The 23,646-nt window shown below is 33.8% G+C and overlaps 4 protein-coding genes across 5 annotated transcripts; 1 reads left to right on the top strand and 3 right to left on the bottom strand.

The window, feature by feature from the left end:
- Positions 1-155: 155 nt before the first annotated feature.
- Positions 156-1,540, bottom strand: DELTA-TIP (delta tonoplast integral protein). The gene is made up of 3 exons (XM_028070303.2): positions 1,177-1,540; positions 826-1,073; positions 156-708 (listed from the first exon to the last, which is right to left on the bottom strand). Exons 1-3 carry the CDS (start codon positions 1,301-1,303, stop codon positions 337-339), a joined length of 747 nt encoding a protein of 248 aa, XP_027926104.1. The 5' UTR covers positions 1,304-1,540; the 3' UTR covers positions 156-336.
- Positions 1,541-4,551: 3,011 nt separating this feature from the next.
- Positions 4,552-10,600, bottom strand: LOC146886556 (uncharacterized). The gene is made up of 14 exons (XM_028070222.2): positions 10,403-10,600; positions 10,134-10,205; positions 9,617-9,718; positions 9,041-9,240; positions 8,430-8,467; positions 7,696-7,775; positions 7,178-7,245; positions 6,715-7,036; positions 6,285-6,403; positions 6,141-6,206; positions 5,735-5,825; positions 5,512-5,579; positions 5,036-5,073; positions 4,552-4,940 (listed from the first exon to the last, which is right to left on the bottom strand). Exons 3-14 carry the CDS (start codon positions 9,678-9,680, stop codon positions 4,757-4,759), a joined length of 1,338 nt encoding a protein of 445 aa, XP_027926023.2. The 5' UTR covers positions 9,681-9,718; positions 10,134-10,205; positions 10,403-10,600; the 3' UTR covers positions 4,552-4,756.
- Positions 10,601-11,813: 1,213 nt separating this feature from the next.
- Positions 11,814-17,794, bottom strand: LOC114183272 (uncharacterized). Of its 2 annotated transcripts, XM_028070220.2 has the most exons (14): positions 17,635-17,794; positions 17,369-17,441; positions 16,942-17,086; positions 16,410-16,609; positions 15,995-16,032; positions 15,307-15,386; positions 14,791-14,858; positions 14,328-14,649; positions 13,897-14,009; positions 13,753-13,818; positions 13,354-13,444; positions 13,118-13,185; positions 12,442-12,479; positions 11,814-12,344 (listed from the first exon to the last, which is right to left on the bottom strand). In XM_028070220.2, exons 1-14 carry the CDS (start codon positions 17,661-17,663, stop codon positions 12,158-12,160), a joined length of 1,518 nt encoding a protein of 505 aa, XP_027926021.2. In that variant the 5' UTR covers positions 17,664-17,794; the 3' UTR covers positions 11,814-12,157. The 2 variants fall into 2 exon arrangements, with proteins under 2 accessions (XP_027926021.2, XP_085529398.1); XM_085673272.1 differs by lacking the exon at positions 17,635-17,794 and having other exon boundaries at positions 16,942-17,112; positions 17,369-17,429.
- Positions 17,795-17,988: 194 nt separating this feature from the next.
- On the top strand, positions 17,989-22,094 carry LOC114183725 (ENTH/VHS family protein). The gene is made up of 5 exons (XM_028070844.2): positions 17,989-18,367; positions 18,480-19,205; positions 19,334-19,489; positions 20,135-21,037; positions 21,678-22,094. Exons 1-5 carry the CDS (start codon positions 18,161-18,163, stop codon positions 21,717-21,719), a joined length of 2,034 nt encoding a protein of 677 aa, XP_027926645.2. The 5' UTR covers positions 17,989-18,160; the 3' UTR covers positions 21,720-22,094.
- The last annotated feature ends 1,552 nt before the right edge of the window (positions 22,095-23,646 follow it).

Genomic DNA, 23,646 nt, shown 5'->3' with positions numbered 1-23,646 from the left:
CTTTTGTATCTGCTTTACCATTGCTCACTTTCATTTATCAAACACTTACTAAACTTCTGCCTCACTGATTGATGTTAATATAGTCACACTATACCAGTTAGTCCTCCTTGTTTAAAACTAAAAATATAAGATATAAATGAGAAACAATAACAGTGTTTCAAGAAAAACTACCATGAATTCGTACAAGAAAACAATGACTCCAACTTTACATTAAAACCAAAATGAAATGAAAAAGAAAAAGCTGAGATGAAAAGAAGGAAAAAGCAAGAGTGAGTTTTCCTCCTTTATTACACAGAAACTAAACCATGCGATTAACAAAGGGTATTGATCAGTGAATCAAAAATCAGTGGCGAGAGGTGCATGGTGCTGGGTGGGAATGAAGGCAAAGGTGTAGATAAGACCAGCCAAACCACCACCAACAAGAGGGCCAACCCAGTAGATCCAGTTGCCATGAAAGTCACCACTGACAACTGCAGGGCCAAAGGAACGTGCAGGGTTCATGGATCCCCCAGAAAATGGTCCTGCAGCTAAGATGTTTGCACCAACGATGAAACCTATGGCAATGGGTGCAATCGTACCCAGTGAACCCTTCTTTGGGTCTGCAGCTGTGGCATACACAGTGTACACTAATCCAAATGTGATGATAATCTCAGTAACAACTCCTTCTCCGGCTCCAACTCCCGCAGCAACACCGTGGATAGGAATACTCTGACAACAACAGATATAATGCACACTGTTACTATCTTTTTCTAACAACAGTATCAGAATTCAGTAACTGATATCATGAACTTATGCCATGTTTATGAACAATTAGTTTGAACTTACATAGCCAGTGACAAACTTGAGGAGAAAGCATGCTACTATGGAGCCAAGGATCTGTGCAATCCAGTAGAAGAGACCAGTGAGGATGGTGATGTGACCCCCAAGAGCCAACCCAAAGGTCACAGCAGGGTTAACATGGCCACCGGAAATGTTGGCTCCAACGGAAACAGCAACGAAGAGAGCAAAACCATGGCAAATGGCAACAGCCACCAACCCAGCAGGATCAAGAGCTGCATCTGATGTCAACTTTGCTGCAAAAGATTTCGCACATTATTCAAGTTGAAAAATTAAGGAAGCACAACAATTTTTTAGGTCAAAACTTATGCATGTATATGTACATAATTCAAAACTAACCATAGGCTATGGCTGAACCAACACCAGCAAAAACAAAGAGAAGGGTTGAGATGAACTCGGCAATGTAGGCCTTGATGGAGGCAAAACTGAAAGAATCATCGAAGCGTCCGAATGCTATGCCAGCCATCTTCAGAAATTTTTCTGAGAAGCTCAGAGAAGAAGAGTGTATAAGATAAGAAGGTGCAGTTGGGAGTTAGAAATATGGCACAAAAGGCTTCCATATCAGAAGCAATATAAATAGCAGAAATTGTCAAGAACAGTATAAAGCTTATTGAATAAGTTCATGACACCAATGTTATTATTGGTCGGTTTGTGTATCATTAATCTTAGTTAAGAAACTTGGTTAATCACTTTTTGTGAAAAATCTCTTATTCTAAACTTTTTTTGTTTTTGTATATTTGAATATGACAGGGGAGTGAAAGTTAAATAGAAGTAATCTGAGGGAGATATTGAAGGAGTTTCTTTTTGTGAGAAGCTTAGCTGTCAATGGCGTGAAAGGCGATTTATTAGAAATGTCGAGAAGGTGATGAATGATTGGTTCATGTGGGTAGTGTGGAGAGAGAGGTGGTGTTTGGTAGGGACAACTACAATGTAATGTGAAGCAAATAATCACAGAACAAAATGAAGTGAAGAGAAGTGGAGGACATGAATAAATATTGGGCCACAAACACCACCATCAAAGAAAAATGTTTTTCTTTTAACATCATTTTCACAAATTAATTTTTATATTTAGAAAAAGAAATTATATATATATATATATATATATATATATATATATATATATATATATATATATATATATATATAAAGTGTGTATAAAAATATGTTGAGGATCAAAATAACATTATACCGGGTAAAACCAACAATATTCAAAATTAGGGAATGTCAACCGGATACTAGAGTATGGATACTCACTTATGTATACTCTACAATAAATATTTTTGTCTCTTATCGTCTCATATTTGTGTGAATATCCGTTATGCGGATATCTACATATTTTTAATATTTATATGTATATGTGAATATTTATAAAACAAATTAAAATATTTAATAACATATCCTAACCATAAATCTAAACAAAATGCAATACATAATATTTATAAATTTTAAAAAAAGTTCAAATAACTTCTCTTAAATAACATGTTACAAAGAAATAGATTTTGTAAAACTAATTGATAAAATATAACTTATTAAAAATTAGTGCATTAATATTTTAATCATATTTTTAATTTTTTTAATTTAAATTAGAATATAACAAATATGGATATCCACAAGTTACAGGTACTATCATATCCGTATTTCTGTACAGATATAAAAAATACTGATACATGTTACAAACAAATATTCATTTATAATATTCATCTTTTATCTATTGTGGATTTTATCTGAATATGTTTGGACGTCGTCATATCCTTGATTATGAAAAATATGGTCGGCAAAGTGAAGCTAAATCAAGCAGAGTCTTTATGACATTTTGGCCCGTCTCTTTTTATAATGCTGAAACCACTCTCTGTAAATAGTTTGGTTAATTATGATTATGTCATCATTAATCTAGATTCAAATTGTTTGTCTCATTTTACTAGTTTTTCTGTCCTCTATTTTAATTGAAAAAAATATCATTTTTTTTACACCTTTTGTTAATTACAATATGAAAATTCTCTGTATATTATCAATGAAAAAATCGTGTGGTTATCTGACTACAATTAATTTTGTAAAATAAGTTGTTATTTTTTATGATAACTACATTAAAAGTTAAAATCACCATAAAATTGACAATATGATTAGTCTGTGAATGTGAAAAATTATACTTAACGAAAAATCCTCGAAAGTAAAGTTGGGTGGAAAGTGTCCGTTATCACTTTTTTTTACCTTTTTCAACTATTCACATCATTTTTTCCCTAAAACATCATTGACTAAAATGGACACTTTACAGGTCCATCATTTTAATTAGACATAACACATGCTTAATTTATTTTGAAAAAAAGAAAGGAAAAAAAGAAAAGAACAAGATCATCCTCCTTTAGACTAGGCTCAGAATTAGACACTTCGTGCACTAAAATTGTTTCACATCCATTTATGGAGAAAATTAAAATACAATGTTATGCTGGAATTTAAAAATAATAATAATAATGAATGTATGAAGAGAGACTTGAAAAGATATGAAAATGAAAAAAAAAATAATGGTTTTGAATATCGATCCATTATCCAGCATGGTGATTTTGTCCTCTCCTAGCATATGCCAAACTGGAACATGAAATGTCTGGTAGTTAGCTATGAAGCTTTCGTTACTTGTTTTAAATAAAGCTTAAAATTGCTCATTTCTAAGCACCAAAAAAAAACAATTAGATAAGAACCCTTCTTCCTATACTGATTAATTTTCCAGAAAGATTCATTCATATAAGCCACAATTGCTAATCAAACAACTTCTCTAAGCTACTTTACAGTTAGTTATAGCTGGCAAACCCCACTTACAATTTTTCTTATTTTTATCCAAGAAAAAAAAATGAATGTTCATTTAGTGAAAAAAAGTGCTTAATAATTTTATGGAACTTCAAGTACAGTTATGACATAAGTGCTTAATATTTTTAGGATTTAATTAGACGATGGTACTCACTTTTGTTCAAATGTGTTAATTTGGTACCCACTTTTAAAAATGTGTCAATTTAGTTTCAACTTTTAAAAAAATATCTTAATCAACTCCCTTTCAGACAAAAAATACTAAAGCCGTTAACTTAATTCATGACTTCTACTACTAAATTTTAATATAAATATAAATACTTAATTTTATAAGTCACTATAAATATCAATACCGTTAACAGTGTTAATATTTCTTTGTTGAAAAAGACCTATTTGAGGTATCTTTCAAAAGTTGAGACTCAATTGACATCTTTTTAAAAGTGGATACGAGATTGACACATCTAAATGAGAGTGAATATCATCCGACTAATTAAACCTATTTTTAATTTAATCACTTCTTAACGGGTATTTTGTTACTATTAAGACAATAATTCTGTCAAATGAATCTTTATCTGCCAACTGTTCATATTAGATAGCTTCATGCATGGAGCTACAAAATAAGCAGTATTTTAGCATTGATAGTTGATTAGTTAATAACATAATCTTCATTAATATAGTTTTGTTTCCCTTTTGCCTAAGTTCAATTAATGAATTCAAAATTGAACCAAAGATGATGATAAAGTTGGAGTTCTCACTCGCATTGCCATATTTCATTTTGTATGGAATACAGGATTCCCTACCAATCGACGACTAATATTGGATCGGCACATTTAATGGCTTTGAAAGTGGCATCGATCATCTAATTTCATACTCAGATCTCCTATTTTTAAAGTTTTTTTATAATAGAGGAAAAATCAGTATTATAAATGATTAAGAAGTATATAATTGTCTCAAATTATCTGTTTACATACAAGATAAATGTCTCAAAATGCAACATAATACAAATATAAGTGATTATGCTGAGTTTTATAATGATGTTCAATATACTTGATGAAGCTAGCACAGAAAAGATAGTGGGGTGGGGTGATAATGAACAAAACATCAATCATTCTACCCGCATATTTCAAGGAAAAGGAATGGAAGCACAACAATGATAGTATCCATTTTCGTCGAAAGAAAATCTCTGCGAAAGATGAGCTTCATGAATAAGATACTGCCCCCAGTCCTCTGATCCATACTGCTTGAATATGCCTCGTGCATCAAAAGAATCAAATTTTCTTCTCAACGTCTTACTTTTCCACGTATCACTGAACACAAGCAGCACATATGACATATTAGCTTACTGAAAAATCACCAAAGTTTTTACAAATGAGATTGAGGTTCTGTGGGGTTGGAGTAGCACCTTTTCCTATGCCTTACGTTCATCACAGTGGCGTGTAGCTGCAAAAAAGGAGAAAAACGTAGAGGATCACTGAAAACTATCACAAATGGAGGTTGGTGTTAAGGTTTCCTGGCACGACCTTGAAAAGAAAAATAGTGTTTCCAAACTAATAATTTAATGCTGGAAAGGTATTATTCGGCTAAAAATAATGCACAAATAGTACTAATATATTAAAATTATTTTTAAAGTATAAAAACAGTGTGTTTTTAATACTTAGCATAGGATAGCACAAAAAAACTCAGCAGAAAGATTGAACTTACTAACACATTCTAAGATAGAAAAATAAAATATATTATAAAACTGACATAATAAATAGTAGATTATTAAAGTGAAAATGGCCTTTAATAAAGTAATTTAATTGAAGGTAAGTTAAAACAAACACTTCTTTATAATTTATCCAAAAGCAACAGAGATATGAATCAATAAATTTAGTTTACCTTCAGTTTATGTTTAGCATCACTCTCTAAGACGAGTCCAGCTTCAATATACGCATCAATAATGACTTCTAAAAAAGCTTAGGAAAACACAATTCTTTGAGAACAATGTATACTCAAAATCAGGAGTGAAACACTGATCCATAATTATACGAGCTTTATAATACTAAAAACGCATCCTCAATCAAACTCCACCACCGCCCAAAAACATAACAAATATGGATACGACAAGCACGTAAAAGACGGCCCTCACTGCCAATTTCTTCCACAGGAGCATATAGAACACAGGCTTTGTCCAAAGAACCTTTCATGCATTCCTACAAGGGTAGACATAAGTTTCTCTCGTCAAAGATATCAAACAAAATCACAGAGAATCAATTTGATGGTAAAAGTTTGTAGCAGACACGGTAGGAAATCTCTCAGTGAAGCCTAAAAGTTTACATGCAAGATTTCAAAGGGAAACAAAAAACTACATATCAATCTTTTTAACTTGTATATTGTTCCATTCCATTGCTTTATTCTATAGATTTAGTAAATAGACTAGAAGGAATTTCATTCTGTATCTTGTCAACAGATAAGCAGCACTTCATATGAATAACATCTTTAAAATGGTGCTTAAAGTAGATGCATACCAGTCCCTTCAATCTTATAGAGAGTGGCCGATTATCCAAGGTTTCCATAACTTTCGAGGAGATATTCTACACAGCTTCAAAAACATAAATGAAAAAAATCTAACTCTTATAATATGTTATTATGATGAATTTAACAAAACTTGCCTGCAGGACCTGAAATGCTGTCTTGACTCGTTCTTTGTTCCATAGCTTAAGCATGAGTACTGTAAGGTGAAATGTTTTAGGGTTGATGAATATAGATTTGTCAATACCCAGACCTGCAACTGCAATATAACAGAAAACCTATTATTTAGCATAAACATGTGATCCCTGCTGAGTTTTTACATGAAAAAGTAAATTTATTAACCCTGAAAACAACAGGTTACTATGTAATATGGACATGTTTTAGGGTTCGGGGAAATAGCCATGACACCATACATAATTTAACAAGAATTCAGGGAACAAGCTCCACAAGTGAAAAATGATGGTGAACAGTAACATAACAAAACACGTGAAATGGATATAATTTCACTGTTGATTCAAATTCCCTAAGCTATAAATATCTTAAACAAAGGAAACCAGATTGTTTTAATACCAGATGAAGCAGAAGACTTGAATGCTTTAGGTGTGTAACTGACAAGGGGTATGTCAGTGAGATTAACTTTAACTGATTCACTCTTATCATCAACTTTATGTTCAACTGCAACACCAGCATTTTCCTTTGGCAGTTGATCCACACCTTTGGTGTCAGTTGTACCCCCCTCTTCATTGGAATCAGAATCAGTGCCCTCATTCTTGAGAGAAACAGTTCCCAAAATAGAGTGTTGAAAATTGATGAGTTTATTAACTAACTCAGGATGAATTGCCAGTGGAAGGGATATGAAGTGTGAATAATCAAGATTTCGACTATTAACAGTCTGTTATAAAAACAAGAAAACAAGAGAATATTAGTCTAGTATGTGACTGCAAAGTAAGTACAGGAAAGAAATACCAAAAATGAGATAAATATAATCAAAGATCTTTTGAATCTGAGAGATTGCCCAGACAGGCAAATTGACCTCATCAATTATAGCCTGTATCCTCTCTGAAGCTGAATTCACACTGTCGATTGAAATGCCTTCAATGGCTGCAATAGAAATTTATATTGAATAGTTAAGATATCAAATTCCGTTATCCACTCTTACGTGAGTAATCATGATTTAAAGGAGCTCCCAGGCTAAAGAGGAGGATGGAGCCTCTACTTTAAACAAAAGTTCTGTATCTCACACTCAACCAATGTAAGACTCAAGCTCCTGTCAAACATAATTATGTTTTGGCCTCTCAAAGGAAATGAACTTTTGCTTAGAAAGAGTGAACAAACACAACCTGAACCAAAGACCTATTAACATCATTATGATTGTGAAATGTCAATACACTCTATTCTTTTGTATAAGAGAGAATTATGTCAAATCAACTATAACTTGAATATCTCAAAGAATGACAACAATCAAAGTTAAAACACAAACATGATAAAAGGATAACTATCTCAAAGCTGACCTACACAAGATAGAGAGAAGATTAGGTAACCAAAACTCACAAATGAAATCCTCTTCTTTTGAAGTAGGTATTATTATTTTAACCCCCATCTCCTCTTCTATCCTTTTCTGTGTGGATCCCCTGAAATAGTATCAAGTATATAATAAGCATTTAATTTAATTAACTTGTCATAAGAACAATCTTCTACCGTTTCCCTTTGATAATAACAACAGCAACAAGATTTGGGCAATCGTATCCCACATGGTGTAGGCAACATGAATCTCAAGTCAAAATTGATACAATTCCTAACATGCATATAGCTATTCTTTTCATCCTATTTTATCAAAGCATATTTTCCCCTATCCCTTCACAATCATAAAAAAAAATTATCACTTTCACCCATGTTTGTTATACCTATTATTAGAAATAATTATAATAGGAAGAAAAGGAGGGTTAAGGGGGGAATACTCTGTATACAAATCAAGGTAGAGGGAATCAGAGAGTGTATTGAGGAATTTTATAAAATAGAGAAGCAAGATTTAAACAATCTTGAGGGGGTAGGATTATTCCATAATCTGAGAAGCTTATACGTTCTTGGATTGTAATTCTTTCTTCTTCACTTTGGAGGAGCCTGTTATTGCAATTAAAGTTTACATTTTCAGATTCTTTACCTTGCAGTTTCTATCAATGTCATATTGAGCATCTCTTTATCTGAAATTTATCTTCTTCAAGTTGGTTAAGTAATGTTGTTATTAATGCCACTATGCCAAAGAGAAATTAAAATATAGTTCTTACCATCTTCCTTTGATAAAAGGAAATAGAGAAGCACCAACCTGCAGAACAAATACAAAATTAAAACAGAGATGAAAGACTAAAGCTTTTGACAGTCCAATACATAATCAGAAAAGAGAATCGAAGGAAAGTGTATCTCTTTCTTTTAAAACAAGACAAACCAGAGACCAAAACCAAGGACCAAGAAAGATAATTCGAATGAAATTTTCTGAAAAAGCAACAAATGAGAAAATTACTTTTCACAGTAAAATAGTGACAAAAAATGAAAGAAAAATAGCAAACAATAAAAATTATCGTAAGATTAAAATAAAATCTTGGAGAGAACATATCAGCAACATAGGCTTTAATGAAAGTCTTCGTATGAATTCCTTCTGTATTCTGTTGAAGTCCTACTATTTAACAAACTGACTAATTCCAGTATTATAGTAACCTTTAACGTACATGAAACGGCCAACACTACATGAAACCTAAACATAATGAACAAGAACCAACAAAAGATATATGGTGATAACCAGCATCTAACAGATGAAATGAACAAATATTGCTTTGTATCTTGGCAAATATGAACTATCAATTCAAGAAAAGTAAAAGGAAGTGAAAATTTATAATCTTGCCTGCACAGAAATTGAATGCTTTTTAGAGGAGACAGATGAATCTCCTTGCAGCAATCTGTTTTCAATATTATCCTGCAACTGGCTTGAACTAGTAGCTGATTCATCCATTTCATCTATAGCTTCAGCAGCTACCTTCATGACATTATCATTTGAAATAGTGGTAGATGTGCCACAACCCATTTCCTGAACTTTGCCGGTATCTGACTCAAGAATTGCATCCTTTATCAAGCCTTCTTAAAAACCAGATCATTTAATATGAATAACCGTCCTACCCAGACTCTCCTCCTAAGAAGTAATAAGTATCAAGCTTTCGAAAATCCCACTACCCCATAGCATTGAGTGCTTGTCAAGTACATAAAATGAAATGTACAAAAATACTAATTTTGAATTAGAAACTAGACCGTGTGTATATAAAGATAAGAAAAAGGTAACTTGGTCTTCCGTGTATTACATTTTCCAAAATGTCGCATAATGCAAAAAAGAAATAATAAAAATCATAAGCGTAATGCAAAATTGTTGGTAGTTGGTACAACCGGAAGTTGAACAGAGGCATGTCCTAGGACAAAAAAGACAAACCTTCAGAAGCACTGGCCTTGGTGACAACTGGTCTCCAGATAGAATTCATTTTTTTCTGTTTCATGCTATGGCCTTCAAGACATATTTTCGTCTTCCAACCACCTGTCAAAAATTGCAGGTTAAACAATTATAAGCACTCTGACCCTATTGTTAAATGAAATAACTTTAAGTTGAAAAAGGAGTTCAAAACTCTTAGACTACAAATAGAAATAGAACATTTGATACAATCAAAACTTATTGAGACATCATCTCAGTCCAGTCCAGTACAGTATTGCATGTATAAGTAGACGCCACATAACCCGTGTAAAACAATTCTTTGCGAGGGTAAAAGTGAGTCCAGCAAAATTTGCTCATGGTCACCCAATCCCAATCAATAGGTATATTAATCGCAAGTTTACTATAATTTCACTAGGAATACTTGCTAAAGAAAAAAAGAAGAAGAAGAGAAACAGCGAATACACAAGGATTAAATTAGAAAACAGTATATAAAGAAATCACGGGAGTAGAAGCTGGGAACCTGTAAGTAATAACGTGTAGGCTCGAATTTGAGGCAAGATATGTATTGGTGAACTTGAGAACTCGTTCCACTCTACAAAGCAAAAAGTACATCAAACTTTTAATTTTGCAAGGAGAGTGCGTTGCAAAATGAATAGAAAAGAATCAGAAGATAACTTGAAGTGTGTAGTCAAACACAAGAGTTTTGAAAAGTGCAGATCCTAACAATGATATCGAGATACCAATTTCGTAGTTGTTTATTTTGTTAGAAAAAGTGTTTGTTAGACGAACCTGGTGAGAGACCTTGCGCGAGCTATAATCAAAGAATGGATGACAATGTCTCAAGTGTAGACTACGGAAAGTAGCATCTTTGATGACTTCAATTTCTTCTTTTCTTTCTTTGAGGTCACCAACAAATTGGACCCACGCGGAAAATGGAGTAGAACTCTACGTACAAATGCACACTACACTTTTTCTTTTATCTTCAAACGATACCTGTTAGATAATTGAATTCACCGAGTCTTCCCTTTATAATTTTTTCAAACTAATCTTATTTCTTTATTGCACCTTTCTTGGATAAAGGAGTTGGAGAACAAATCATGGTGCACCTTGACATCAAACTTTGAAGTTGCAAGATAGTATTGCCACTCAAGCAATGTTTTTTGAAATCCTTATAAAAGGAAAAATATTTTTTTAACAAGTAAATCTAGATAATTTCCTTTCACAATGTGAATTGATATTTTTTAAATTATTTTTCTATTTTTTATTTTCTCGTTTTTTTTTATTTCAAAATTACTTAAAAAATATTATCTCAGATTTTAAAAATATTTATCAAAATTTAAATGTAAAAATATTATTGTCGTTATAAAAAGGAAGGCATTTTTTCATTCTACCATTGTTTACTTAAATTCCCGATGGATTTTTTCTTGTATCGTTATCCGGAGAAAATATTTTGTATAAATCCTTGGAAATTTGAAGAGAAGAGAAATTGTATTATACTTATTAATTATTATTAGTAAGAAGTTTTATCTGAAGTAAGTTTCTTTATATCGAGTTTTCCCATAACAAAAGTTATGGAGTGTACTAAATTTGTAAAATAAACAAATGTTTGGGTGTTAATATGTGAAATAATGCTCCGTGATTATAAAAACTGTGGTCGGCAAATTGGACCTAAATCAAGTATAGTCTTTAAGACTTTTTGGTCCCTCTCTTTTTTTTCTTGCTGAAACCACTTTTTGTAAATGGTTTGGTTAATTAGGATTATGTCATCATTAATCTAGATTCAAATTGTTTGGCTCATTTTACTAGTTTTTCTGTCCTCTGTTTTAATTGAATAAAGTAGCACATTTTTTTCTTTTACACATTTTGTTATTTACAATATGAAAATTCTGTGTATTATCAATAGAAAAATTGTTCGATTATCTAATTACGATTTACTATATAAAATAAGTTGTTACTTTTTATGATATAAAATAAGTTGTTACTTTTTATGATAATTACATTAAAAGTTAAAATCACCATAAAATTGACAATATACTTTCAATGTGATAAGTTAAACTTAATGAAAAATCCTCAAAAGTAAAAGAGTTTCTTCCAATACTTCTAAGATTTTTTACATAGTATCACATATCGCACTCTAAAATTATTATTTTCAGATGTCGACTTTTAATAAAAATTTTGGACTTCCGCTGTCAAAAAAAAATAAATAAAAAAGATAATATATATATATATATCGTTGACAAATTTCGTAATCCAAGATTCTTGGATACATACAAATTCTATCATTGACAAAAACAATTACTAACCTGACTTAATTTCTAACATGATTAATCTGAAATAGTATTTTGACACCGGCAATCCTGTCCATTAAAAAAATACTAACCTTCACTACTCTGTCATCTAATAACAAAACCCTAACACTGAAAATTGGTCTAAGCCCCAGACGTTTTCTTCAACTGGTAGAAAGTTTAATATATTGCATGAAGCTACCACTTAAATCCTTATTCCACATAAAAGATAGTGGGGTAATAATGAACAAAACATCAATCATTCTACCAGCGTATTTCCAGGAAAAGGAATTGAAGCACAACAATGATAGTATCCATTTTCGTCGAAAGAAAATCTCTGCGAAAGATGAGCTTCATGAATAAGATACTGCCCCCAGTCCTCCGATCCATACTGCTCTAATATGCCTCTTGCATCAAAAGAATCAACCTTTCTTTTCCGCTTATTCCTGAACACAAGCAGCACATATCAGCTTACTGAGAAATCACCAAAACTTTTACAAAGAAAATTGTCGAGCAGAAAAAATGGGTGGGGGGGAGTACCACCTTTTCCTATGCCTTGCGTTCATCACAGTGGCGTGTAGCTGCAAAACAGGAGAAAAATCTAGATGATCACTGAAAACTATCAAAATTGTTTGGTGTTAAGGTTTCCTAGCAGGGTATTGAAAAAAAAAAAGTATATCCAAACTTTAACTATTTAATGCTGGAAAGGGTTGGGTCAAGATAGATGATGGATTAAGACAGAACACATTCACACATTTAGGCAAGGCACAACACTAGTAGAGAATTGAGAGAAACAGAGAATTTCTCATCAAAGAATCAAAGCATTACAAGTATTTATATGAAAGCTAGAGCACTGTATAACTGTCATATTACAGTTAATACAGTTACAAAACATTTACTTTTGGATTAATACAACAAGGGATTATCATTCGGATAAAAATAATGTACAAATAATAGCCTTCGGCATGGGAATTTGTCCCTGATATAAAAATGCTTGGATGATTTATGCGAAAACATGAGCTGACAACATATTAAGAAAAATCTGATACATTCTGCGATGGAAAAATAAAATATATCATAAAAAACTGATAATTTACAGTAGATTAGTACAGTAAAAATGGCCTTTACTAAAGTAATTTAATTGAAGGTAAGTTAAAACAAACACTTCTTTATAATTTATCCAAAAGCAACAGATATGAATCAGATAAATTTAGTTTACCTTCAGTTTATCTTTAGCATCACTCTCTAAGACGAGTCCAGCTTCGACATATGCATCAATAATGACTTCTAAAAAAGCTTAGGAAAAGACAATTCTTTGAGAACAATATATAATCAAAATCAGGAACCAAACACTGATCCATGATTATATGAACTTCAAAAAACTAAAAATGAATCCTTAACTAAACTCCACCCCCGCCCAAATATAATCAAAAAGAACAATCCACATATGGATACGACAAGCACGTAAAAGACGGCCCTCACTGCCAATTTCTTCCACAGGAGCATATAGAACACGGGCTTTTGCCAAAGAACCTTTCATGCATTCCTACAAGTGTAAACATAAGTTTCTCTCGTCAAAGATATCAAACAAAATCACAAAGAGATCAATTTGATTGGTAAAAGTTTCTAGCACACACAGTAGGAAATCTCTCAGTGAAGCCTAAATGTTTACACGCAAGCTTTCAAAGGGAAATAAAAAACTACATATCAACTTTTTAACTTGTATATTGCTCGATTACTTCATTCTCTAAATTTAGTGAATGTACTAGTAGGAATATCATTCTATATCTTGTCAGATAAGCAGCATTTCATATGAATAATATCAGTAAAATGGTGCTTAAAGTAGATGCATACCAGTCCCTTTAATCTTATAGAGAGTGGCCGATTATCCAAGGTTTCCAGAACTTTCGAGGAGATACTCTACACAGCTTCAAAAACATAAATGAAAAAAATCTAATTCTTATAATATATTATTATGATGAATTTAACAAAACTTACCTGCAGGACCTCAGAGGCAGTCTTAATTCGTTCTTTGTTCCATAGCTTAAGCATGAGTACTGTAAGGTGAAATGTTTTAGGCTTGATGAATATAGATTTGTCAATACCCAGATCTGCAAGTACAACATAACAGAAAAGTTGTTATTTAGCATAAACATGTAATCCCTGTTGAGTTTTTACATGACAAAGTAAATTTATTAACCATGACAACAACTGGTTACTAGGTAATATGGACATGTTTTAGGGTTCGGGGAGGTAGCCATGACGCCATATATAATTTAACAAGAATTCAGGTAACAAGCTCCACAAGTGGAAATTGATGCTGAACAGTAAATATAACAAAACACGTGAAATGGATATAATTTCACTGTTGATTCAAATTCCCTAAGCTATAAATATCTTAAACAAAGGAAACCAGATAGTTTTGATACCAGATGAAGCAGAAGACTTGGATGCTTTAGGTTTGTAACTGACAAGGGGTATCTCGGTAAGATTAACTTTAACCGATTCACTGTTATCATCAACTTTAAGTTCAACTCCAACACCAGCATTTTCCTTTGGCAGTTGATCCACACCTTTGGTCTCAGTAGTGCCCTCCTCTTCATTTGAATCAGTATCAGTGCTCTCATCCTTGTCAGAAACATTTCCCAAAATTGAGTGTTGAAAATTGATGAGTTTATTAACTAACTCAGGATGAATGGCCAGTGGAAGGGATATGAAGTGTGAATAATCAAGATTTCGACTATTAACACTCTGTCATAAAAACAAGAAAACACGATAATATTAGTCTAGTATGTGACTGCAAAGTAAACACAGGAAACAAAAAGCAAAAATGAGATAAATATAATCAAAGGCCTTTTGAATCTGAGAGATTTCCCAGACAGGCAAACTGACCTCATCAATTATAGCCTGTATCCTCTCTGAAGCTGAATTCACACTATCGATTGAAATGCCTTCAATGGCTGCAATAGACATTTATATTGAATAGTTAAGATATCAAATACCGTTATCCACTCTTATGAGAGTAATCATGATTTAGAGGACCTCCCAGGCTATAGAGGAGGGTGGAGCCTCTACTTTAAACAGAAGTTCTGTATCTCACACTCAACCAATGTAAGACTCATGCTCCTGCAAACATATTTATGTTTTGGCCTTTCAAAGGAAATGAACTTTTGCTTAGAAAGAGTGAACAAACACAACTTGAACCAAAGACCTATTATCATCATTATGATTGTCAAATGTCAATACACTCTATTCTTTTGAATAAAAGAGAGTTATGTCAAATCAACTATAACTTAAATATCTCAAAGAATGACAATATCAAAGTTAAAACACAAACATGATAAAAGGATAACTATCTCAAATCTGACCTACACAAGATAGAGAGCAGATTAGGTAACCAAAACTTACAAATGAAATCCTCTTCTTTTGAAGTAGGTATTATTATTTTAACCCCCATCTCCTCTTCTATCCTTTTCTGTGTGGATCCCCTGAAATAGTATCGAGTATATAAGAAGCATTTAATTTAATTAACATGTCATAAGAACAATCTTCTACCGTTTCCCTTTGATAATAACAACAGAAACAAGATTTGGGCAATCGTATCCCACATGGTGTAGGCAACATGAATCTCAAGTCAAAATTGATACAATTCATAACATGCATTATAGCTATTCTTTTCAGCCTATTTTATCAAAGCATATTTTCCCCTATCCCTTCATAATCATAAAAATATTTTTCTTTATCACTTTCACCCATGTTTGTTATACCTATTAATAGAAATCATAATAGGGAGAGAAGGAGGGTCAAGGGAGAATATTCTGTATATAAATAAAGAGGCAAAATTTATACAATCTTGAGAAGATAGGATTTTTCCGTAATCTGAGAAGCTTATAGGTTCTTGAATTGTAATTCTTTCTATTTCACATTGGAGGAGCCTGTTATTGCAATTAAAGTTTACATTTTTATATTCTTTCCCTCACAGTTTCTATCAATGTCATATTGAGCCTCTCGTTAGCTGATATTTATCTACTTCAAGTTGGTTAGGTAATATTATTAATGCCATTATGCCAAAGAGAAATTAAAATATAGGTTTTACCCTTTTCCTTTAATAAAACGAAATAGAGAAGCACCAACCTGCAGAACAAACACAAAATTAAGACAGAGATGAAAGACTAAACAATTAAAACTATGTCAAGATTCAAATAACATCAAGGAGAGAACATATCAGCAACATAGGCTTTAATGAAAGTCTTCTTATGAATTCCTTCCGTATTTTGTTGAATTAATAACAAACTGACTGATTCTGGCACTAGAGTAACCTTTAACGTACATGAAGCAGCCAATACTGCATGAAACCTAAACATAATGAACAAGAACAACCAACTAAAGATATATGGTGATAACCAGCATGTAACAGACACAATGAACAAATATTGGTTTGTATCTTCGTAAGTATGAACTATCAATTCAAGAAAAGTAAAAGGAAAGGAAGTGAAAAATTATAATCTTGCCTGCACAGAAATTGAATGCTTTTCAGAGGAGACAGAGGAATCTACTTGTAGCACTCTGTTTTCAACAGTATCCTGCAACTGGCTTGAACTAGTAGCTGATACAGCAAAATCATCTATAGCTTCAGCAGCTACCTTCATGACATGATCATTTGAAACAGTGGTAGATGTGCTACAGCCCGTTTCCTGAACTTTGCCACGATCTGACTCAAGAATTGCGTCCTTTATCAAGCTTTCATAAAAACCAGATCATATAATATGAATAACCGTCCTACCCATACTCTTCTCCTAAGAAGTAATAGTAACATGCTTTTCAAAAATCACACTACCCCCATAGCATTGAGTGCTTGTCAAGTGCATAGCATGAAATATACAAAAATGCTAATTTTGATTGAGGAATTAAACCGTATGTATGTATATAAAGATAAGAAAAAAAGTAACTAGTTCTACCGTGTATTACATTTTCCAAAATGTCGCATCACGCAAAAAGAAATAATAAAAATCATAGGCATGTCCCAGGACAAAAAATACAAACCTTCACAAGCACTGGCCTTAGTGGCAACTGGTCTCCATATAGAATTCACTTTTTTCTGTTTCATGCTATGGTCTTCAAGACATATTTTCTTCTTCCTACCACCCGTCATAAAATTGCAGCTTAAACAATGATAAGCACTCTGGCCCTGTTGTTAAATGAAATAACTTTAAGCTGAAAAAAGGAGTTCAAAACTTAGACTACCAATAGAAAATTTGATACAATCACAACTCATTGAGACATCATCTCAGTCCAGCAAAAAATTTGCTCCAGGTCACCCAATTCCAATCGATAGATATATTAATCGCAATGTTACTATAATTTCACTAGGAATACTTACTAAAGAAAAAAAAAATGAAAAACAGTGATTACATGAAGATTAAATTAGAAAACCGTATACAAAGAAATCACGGGAGTAGAAGCCGGGAACCTGCAAGTAATAACGTGTAGGCCTTGAATTTGAGGCAAGATATGTATTGGTAAACTTGAGAACTCGGTCCACTCTACAAAGCAAAAGCACACCAAACTTTTTATTTTGCAAGGAGAGTGCGTTGCAATATGAACAGAAAAAAAATCAGAAGATAACTCGTGTGTGCTCAAACACGAGAGTTTTGAAATTGCAGATCCTAACATTGATATCGAGATACCAAATTCGTCGTTATTTATTTTGTGAGAAAAATTGTTTGTAAGACGAACCTGATGAGAGACCTGCTGCAAGCTATCATCCCAACGAATGAATGAAGAAGATGTCTCGAGTGTGGAACGAGGGCAAGGCCTGTTTGGTGAGTTCAATTTTTCTTTTTTCTTTCTTTATTTTGTTTAAAGTTTTTCTATTAAGAAAGATTCGATCGAGTTGAGGTAACGGAGTTTTGTTTTATCGATTTGTTTCCCATATCCAAACACAGCATAATGGCAGGTTCTAACGTGCGCTGGAAGCGTATGAATAAGTTTCCACATGGCGTGGTGAGTCAGCAACTGACGTGTCACGTCCTGGGTGAATTTTCTGTTTTCGTGGCAAAAAGCCTTTCGTCTATCTTCAATTACGTTCCTTCATCGCTCTCTTTCTCAGTTCCATTCCGAATCTCGAACTACAACTATTTTGATATAGAAACTAGAGAATAGCGTTATTCAAATTGCACGTGTTGTTTTACTCACTGTACAGCGAAGTTGAGAATTGTGTTGCCATAAATATAAATAAATTAAATCTGTTAAGGAGAAAAGAATGGATTCGAGTCGAAGAGCGGTGGAATCGTACTGGCGGTGGCGCTTGATCGATTCAGCCACCTCCGATGAAGAGAAAGTCACACCTGTCTACAAACTTGATGAAATCTGCGAGCTCCTACGCTCATCGCATCCTGTCATCGTCAAGGAACTCTCAGAATTCATCCTTAAACGCCTCGACAATAAAAGCCCCGTCGTCAAACACAAGGTACGCATGCAGATTCGAATTTATCATTGTTATGATTATTATTATTCCCCGGAATAGGAATAAAAAATATTGAAATCAGATTCCGATCATTGCGTTGGTTTGCGTTTGACAGGCTTTGAGATTGATCAAGTATGCGGTTGGAAAGTGTGGTGTGGAGTTTAGAAGGGAAATGCAGAGACATTCGGTGGCAATTCGGCTGTTGTTACAGTACAAGGGTCAATTGGATCCTCTGAAAGGCGATGCACTCAACAAGGCTGTGAGAGACACTGCTCAAGAGGCTATCTCTGCTGTTTTTTCTGCGGATGATAACATCAGCAAGCCACCGTCTTCGGCTTCTGCTTCCCCTGATCTCAATAGACGGATCGAAGGGTTTGGGAACACCAATTATCAAGCTCCTTCTCATGATAAGAAATCGTTTCTCAGTGAGGTTGTTGATATTGGAAGTGCAACCATTAAGCAAGGACTCAATGCCTTCACACAGGGCCCTTCTTCGCTTATCAAGAATGAAGCTGCGAGTGGAACATACAAGGACAGATATGAACCCACTGCGTATGGTAGTGGAATTACGTCGGCACTTTCGCAGAACCAATCTGGTGGCCCTTGGAATCAGGATGCAGGTGTAACTAGGACGGAATTGTCGAATGGGAAAACTGGTGCTGATTATGCAGAGAGTAAGACACAAGAGGAGAGATTGCTCGAGACAGTTGCAAGTTCTGGAGGCGTGCGCCTGCAGCCCAATCGAGATGCCATTGAAGTTTTCCTAAGAGAGGCTTCAAAGTTGGATGCCATGGCTTTATGTCATGCCCTTGAACAAAAGCTCCAATCTCCAATGTGGCAGGCATGTGTACTGTGTTGACATTTCTGTGAAAATTAGAATTCATACAACTCTGCACTTGATATTTGCTGCATATTAATGTATGTGTCGTCTCATCTCATTTTGACTTCTTTTGGGGACTACATTTTCAGGTTCGTGTCAAAGCTGTTTGTGTCCTAGAGTCCATCCTTAGAAACAAAGATGATGATAATTTTTCACGTATGGCGACTTACTTTGCTGAGAACAAGGATCTGGTGTTAAGATGTTCGGAATCCCCCCAAGCCTCTTTAAGGGAAAAGGCAAACAAGGTACACAATTTCAACTTCTCATTAATTTTAACTTTTCTTATATCAATTAATATTCTTCTTTTTTTAAATTACTTTTAGTAGGCATGTAAATATTGAACCATGATTGGTTAAAACTGAAATATTGGTGATAGGCATGTAAATAAATGCTTGCCTAGGCCTAAATCTTTAAGATACAAAGTTTCCCTTTTTTGTTTATTTTTCTCCTTGTTCCCACTTAATCAGATAATCTACCTTGTATTTATTTCCCATTTTTCTATTCACTCAATTATGTTTTCATTTACACAGGTTTCATTTTTTTAAGATCTTAATTCTTTCTTATTTAGCATCATGTCCCTCTGTCATCATCCCACTAAGAGCTGATATCATATCTAGAACATTAAAAGGAAGTCTAAATTGTGAGAAAAAACTTTGATAGCTGATTGCAGTTAGTATGAAATTATAGATGCTGGTAAAAATTTCAGTTATTTCTCAGAACGGTGCAAAATATTTTGCAGTTATTTCTTTTTTTGGGTAAAGTTACACAAACAAAAGGAATCACCCTATACCAAATTGCTTAGAAGGAAGCAGACAAATTTAAGAGCAACCTTTGGAGTGCAAGATTAATATTTTGAAATTAAATTTAGCTCTTGGCCATTTGATGGACAGGTTCTTGGTCTTTTAGGTGGAGGCCAACCAAACAGTTCCATTAATTCAGAGAAGGCTATGAAGATGGATAGTGCTGCTGTTGCTGAGTTTCCTGACTTGTTAGACACTGGTGATTTTAATGACTATCATGGAACAGGCGATGCTACAAAGAGAGCAAATGATCAAAATATAGCAAATTTGACACCATCCATACCTCCGGCACTGGCTGATGATTTATTTGGAAATTTTAGTAACGAAATAAAAAATGATGATGACCCCTTTGCTGATGTGTCATTTCATTCTAATGAAAACAAAGAGCATAGCGATATCTTTTCAAGGATGACGGTTGGCAATGATAAACAGAGTCATCATGTGAGTAATGACATTTTTGCCACTAATTCCAGGCACGGAAATAATGGAGAGTTTGTTGGTCATTTATTGGCTGGCTTGTCTGTAGATGAAAATACATCCAGTGCAAAACAGAAAGCAACATCCCCTGCCATGCAATCTGATTATTTTTTTTCTGGTTTAAATAGTCATGCCAGTCATCTGAGACCGGACAACGGTTTTGGTGGCATGTTGGGCTCTCAGGCAGTTGGCTTCAATGTAAATTCCGTATTTCCTTCTGGTCATCCATCTTATGCTGCACAACCTGGGATTATGTTGAACCAACCATATTCTTCTCAGCCACTTAATTATGCCATGGGAAATCTCTTGGCTCAGCAGCAATTTCTGGCAACAATGACTAATTTCCAACACCTTAATAATGTCACCAGGCATGATGCCAGTTCAGCTAGAAATGATGGAAGCAATGAAAGAACACCTCTTCCGGACATATTCCAATCAAAATTTGCAACGCAAACTCCTAGCTCAATGATCAACAGTTCAAAGAAAGAAGGAACTAAAGCATTTGATTTTATCTCAGTAAGTCTTTAACTAAATTTATTAACCATCCAATGATTTACTTTAAGGATCTTCCTTTTTTGGGATCGGCTACTTTAAGGATCTTAATGATCTGCAATGAATTGTCTGCTTTGTAGAATCCAAACTTGTTAGGTAAAGTTTAACTGCAGGAGAGGAATTCAGTCGTTTGAATGTGATTTATCATAAGAAATTAGTCATTTCATTTTTTTCTTGTACAAGCCCTTTTTTATGCGGAATTGTTGTAGATATCATAAGAAATTCATATTTGAACACCTTGAATACCAAATAGTTTCCAGGATGACCAATTTAGCCCGTCAGGTCATGGTTTCTATTTTATTGAAACTATAGGTATGACCAATTTATGTGTTGTTGCTCATATATTATTATCATTATTCCCTTTTATTTTCCTAAGATTTAATTAGATCTGTTTAGGACTGATTACTCATTTGGAGTAATCAGACCAGTTTTTCTGCCCATAATTCTAGACTGGCATACATTATGAAAGCGCTAAACCCTCACTGTACAATTTTCAATTATCTAAAATCATGTTCATTTTTCCTCACATTTCAAGATATAGCTTTAAGCATACTTTGCCTAGTTTTTGGTTGACGCACTTAATCATGGTATTTCGTGCTTGTAGGACCATCTTGCTACAGCAAATGACTCAAGGAGAGTGATTTGAAATTTCAATATCTTACTATTGTTGACAAAGATTTATGGTGCTTTACGACGCTGTAGTGGATTTCACACGAATAAATCAAACCCGTTCATAATTTCCGATGAAGAAAGTTGTTTTTCTTTGCCATGATGGAGCATTGTCGATGTTTTTTTATTTGTCCGTGTCGTCAACAAAATATGAGCACAGTTATAGCAATTGGAAGAATATGTAATGGTTACTACCAGTTCCCGATATTTTGAACGAAAATGAACTCTAGAATGTTGCCTTTTTATTCATTTTATTCTTTTTGTAAGTAGTTGAGATTTTTTGAGCTGTATTGCGGGCACTATCAGCAATACCATATGCATCCGGCATAATGTCTTACTTTTCCTGCAGCAATGTTTATGAGTTGTGTTTAAAGCAAAACAAATAATGTAAATTTTCTTAGATTTGTTACTTGTTTCATAACCAAAGATAATAATGGCGGAAGAGTTGTATCCACTCTTCTCTAGTAATAAAATACATTACACCTATAATTTTAAACATTGCTTAATCAATTTGCTACTGTCTTTCTATTAAATATGTTGAATTAAGCAGACTTTTGTTTTTCCGAGGCACCTTCAGTTATCGAGGTATACTATTTTGAACTCCTTGACTCAGACAACCAACATTTCCCTTGTTATCTGTCCTAATTTATTTTATTGTTGTTATTTTGATGTTTTAAAATATTCATGAATATGTGAGATGAACAAGAATGATCCATAACCACGACATACAAATCAGTGATTTCTTTTTACTTACTGAGATAAATTTTGGGGGTGAAAAGAAGTTTATATATCTCCCATTACTTTTCAACATTGAAGTTATTAAGTACTCAATAGCATAACAAAAGAAGAATAACATCCCAAATAGTAATGGCACGAATTATAATAAAATCCCATTTTCAAGTGTCGCATCTCAGGCAATTTGGATTAAGATAGGTTCTAAATAATCCATAGCAAGAGGTGCCCCTGTCCCTCTGGAATTTGGAAATTCCGAACACTGAGATGGAAGGCGTGCTTTTGAATCAGCAAAGCATCCTAGGATGGAGATATATGTTGCTTCTGTTAGTATCAATACGTAGGATGATTATGACATTATCGAATATTAGACTCCCTAAAATGTCCTCGTCAACAATGTTGGGTATTGGGCTCCCTTCCTATGTGGAGAAAAGGCCCAAAATTTGAGAAGCCCATGTCTCACTTAAACCTAGTGGAGAGGAGGCTATAAAATAAAGAGAGAGGCAGAACAATAGAGTAAGAACACACTGAAAGCCCTAACACATAGAGGGAGAGGTAGAGGGAAAATTCTGTTCACGTTTTTCATAGAGCTGTCGCAGTAAATTCGGCGCTGCGGATTCGTTCACCGTTGGATCGGGCTGAAATTTTTACAGCAGGTTCGGAACTCATTGCTCTTCATTCTGACCGGTCGGATCTTTGATACGAGGTCTGAGTTGGGAGATATTAATTTCGCACTGCAGCAGTGATTTGTAGAGGTTTTCCTCTCTTGTTCTTCTCTATTTGAAAGCTTTGTTGCTTTGTTATTTGGTTGGGTGTTGGCACTAATTTGTGCTATTGATTGAGACTCTTTTGTACTCTTGTTGATCATAGTGAAGCTATTTCTTTGGTCTGGACGACTCGTGGTTTTTACCCTTGATTTGAGGGGTTTTCCACGTTAAAAATCTTGGTGCCTTTATTTGTGCTTTTGGTGATTTATTATTGCTGCTCTTTGATTATTGCTCCTCATAGATTCTTGCAAGTTAGGGGAAATTATATCCGCTGCATTCTCTGGTATATTGTTTGTTGTTGTTTTCCCCATCAGAGTGGCATCAGAGCTCTTGGTTGGGCTATATTTACTTGCTTGAATGATGGAGGCAAATGCAAAGATGATTACTTTGAATGGTACAAATTAT

This window comes from Vigna unguiculata, chromosome 5 (assembly GCF_037176805.1).
Source record: "Vigna unguiculata cultivar grain cowpea cultivar isolate G323 ecotype 2 chromosome 5, ASM3717680v1, whole genome shotgun sequence".
NCBI lineage: Eukaryota > Viridiplantae > Streptophyta > Magnoliopsida > Fabales > Fabaceae > Vigna > Vigna unguiculata.
Note: the sequence above shows the minus strand (reverse complement) of the source record. Positions and strands in the feature narration are given on the sequence as shown.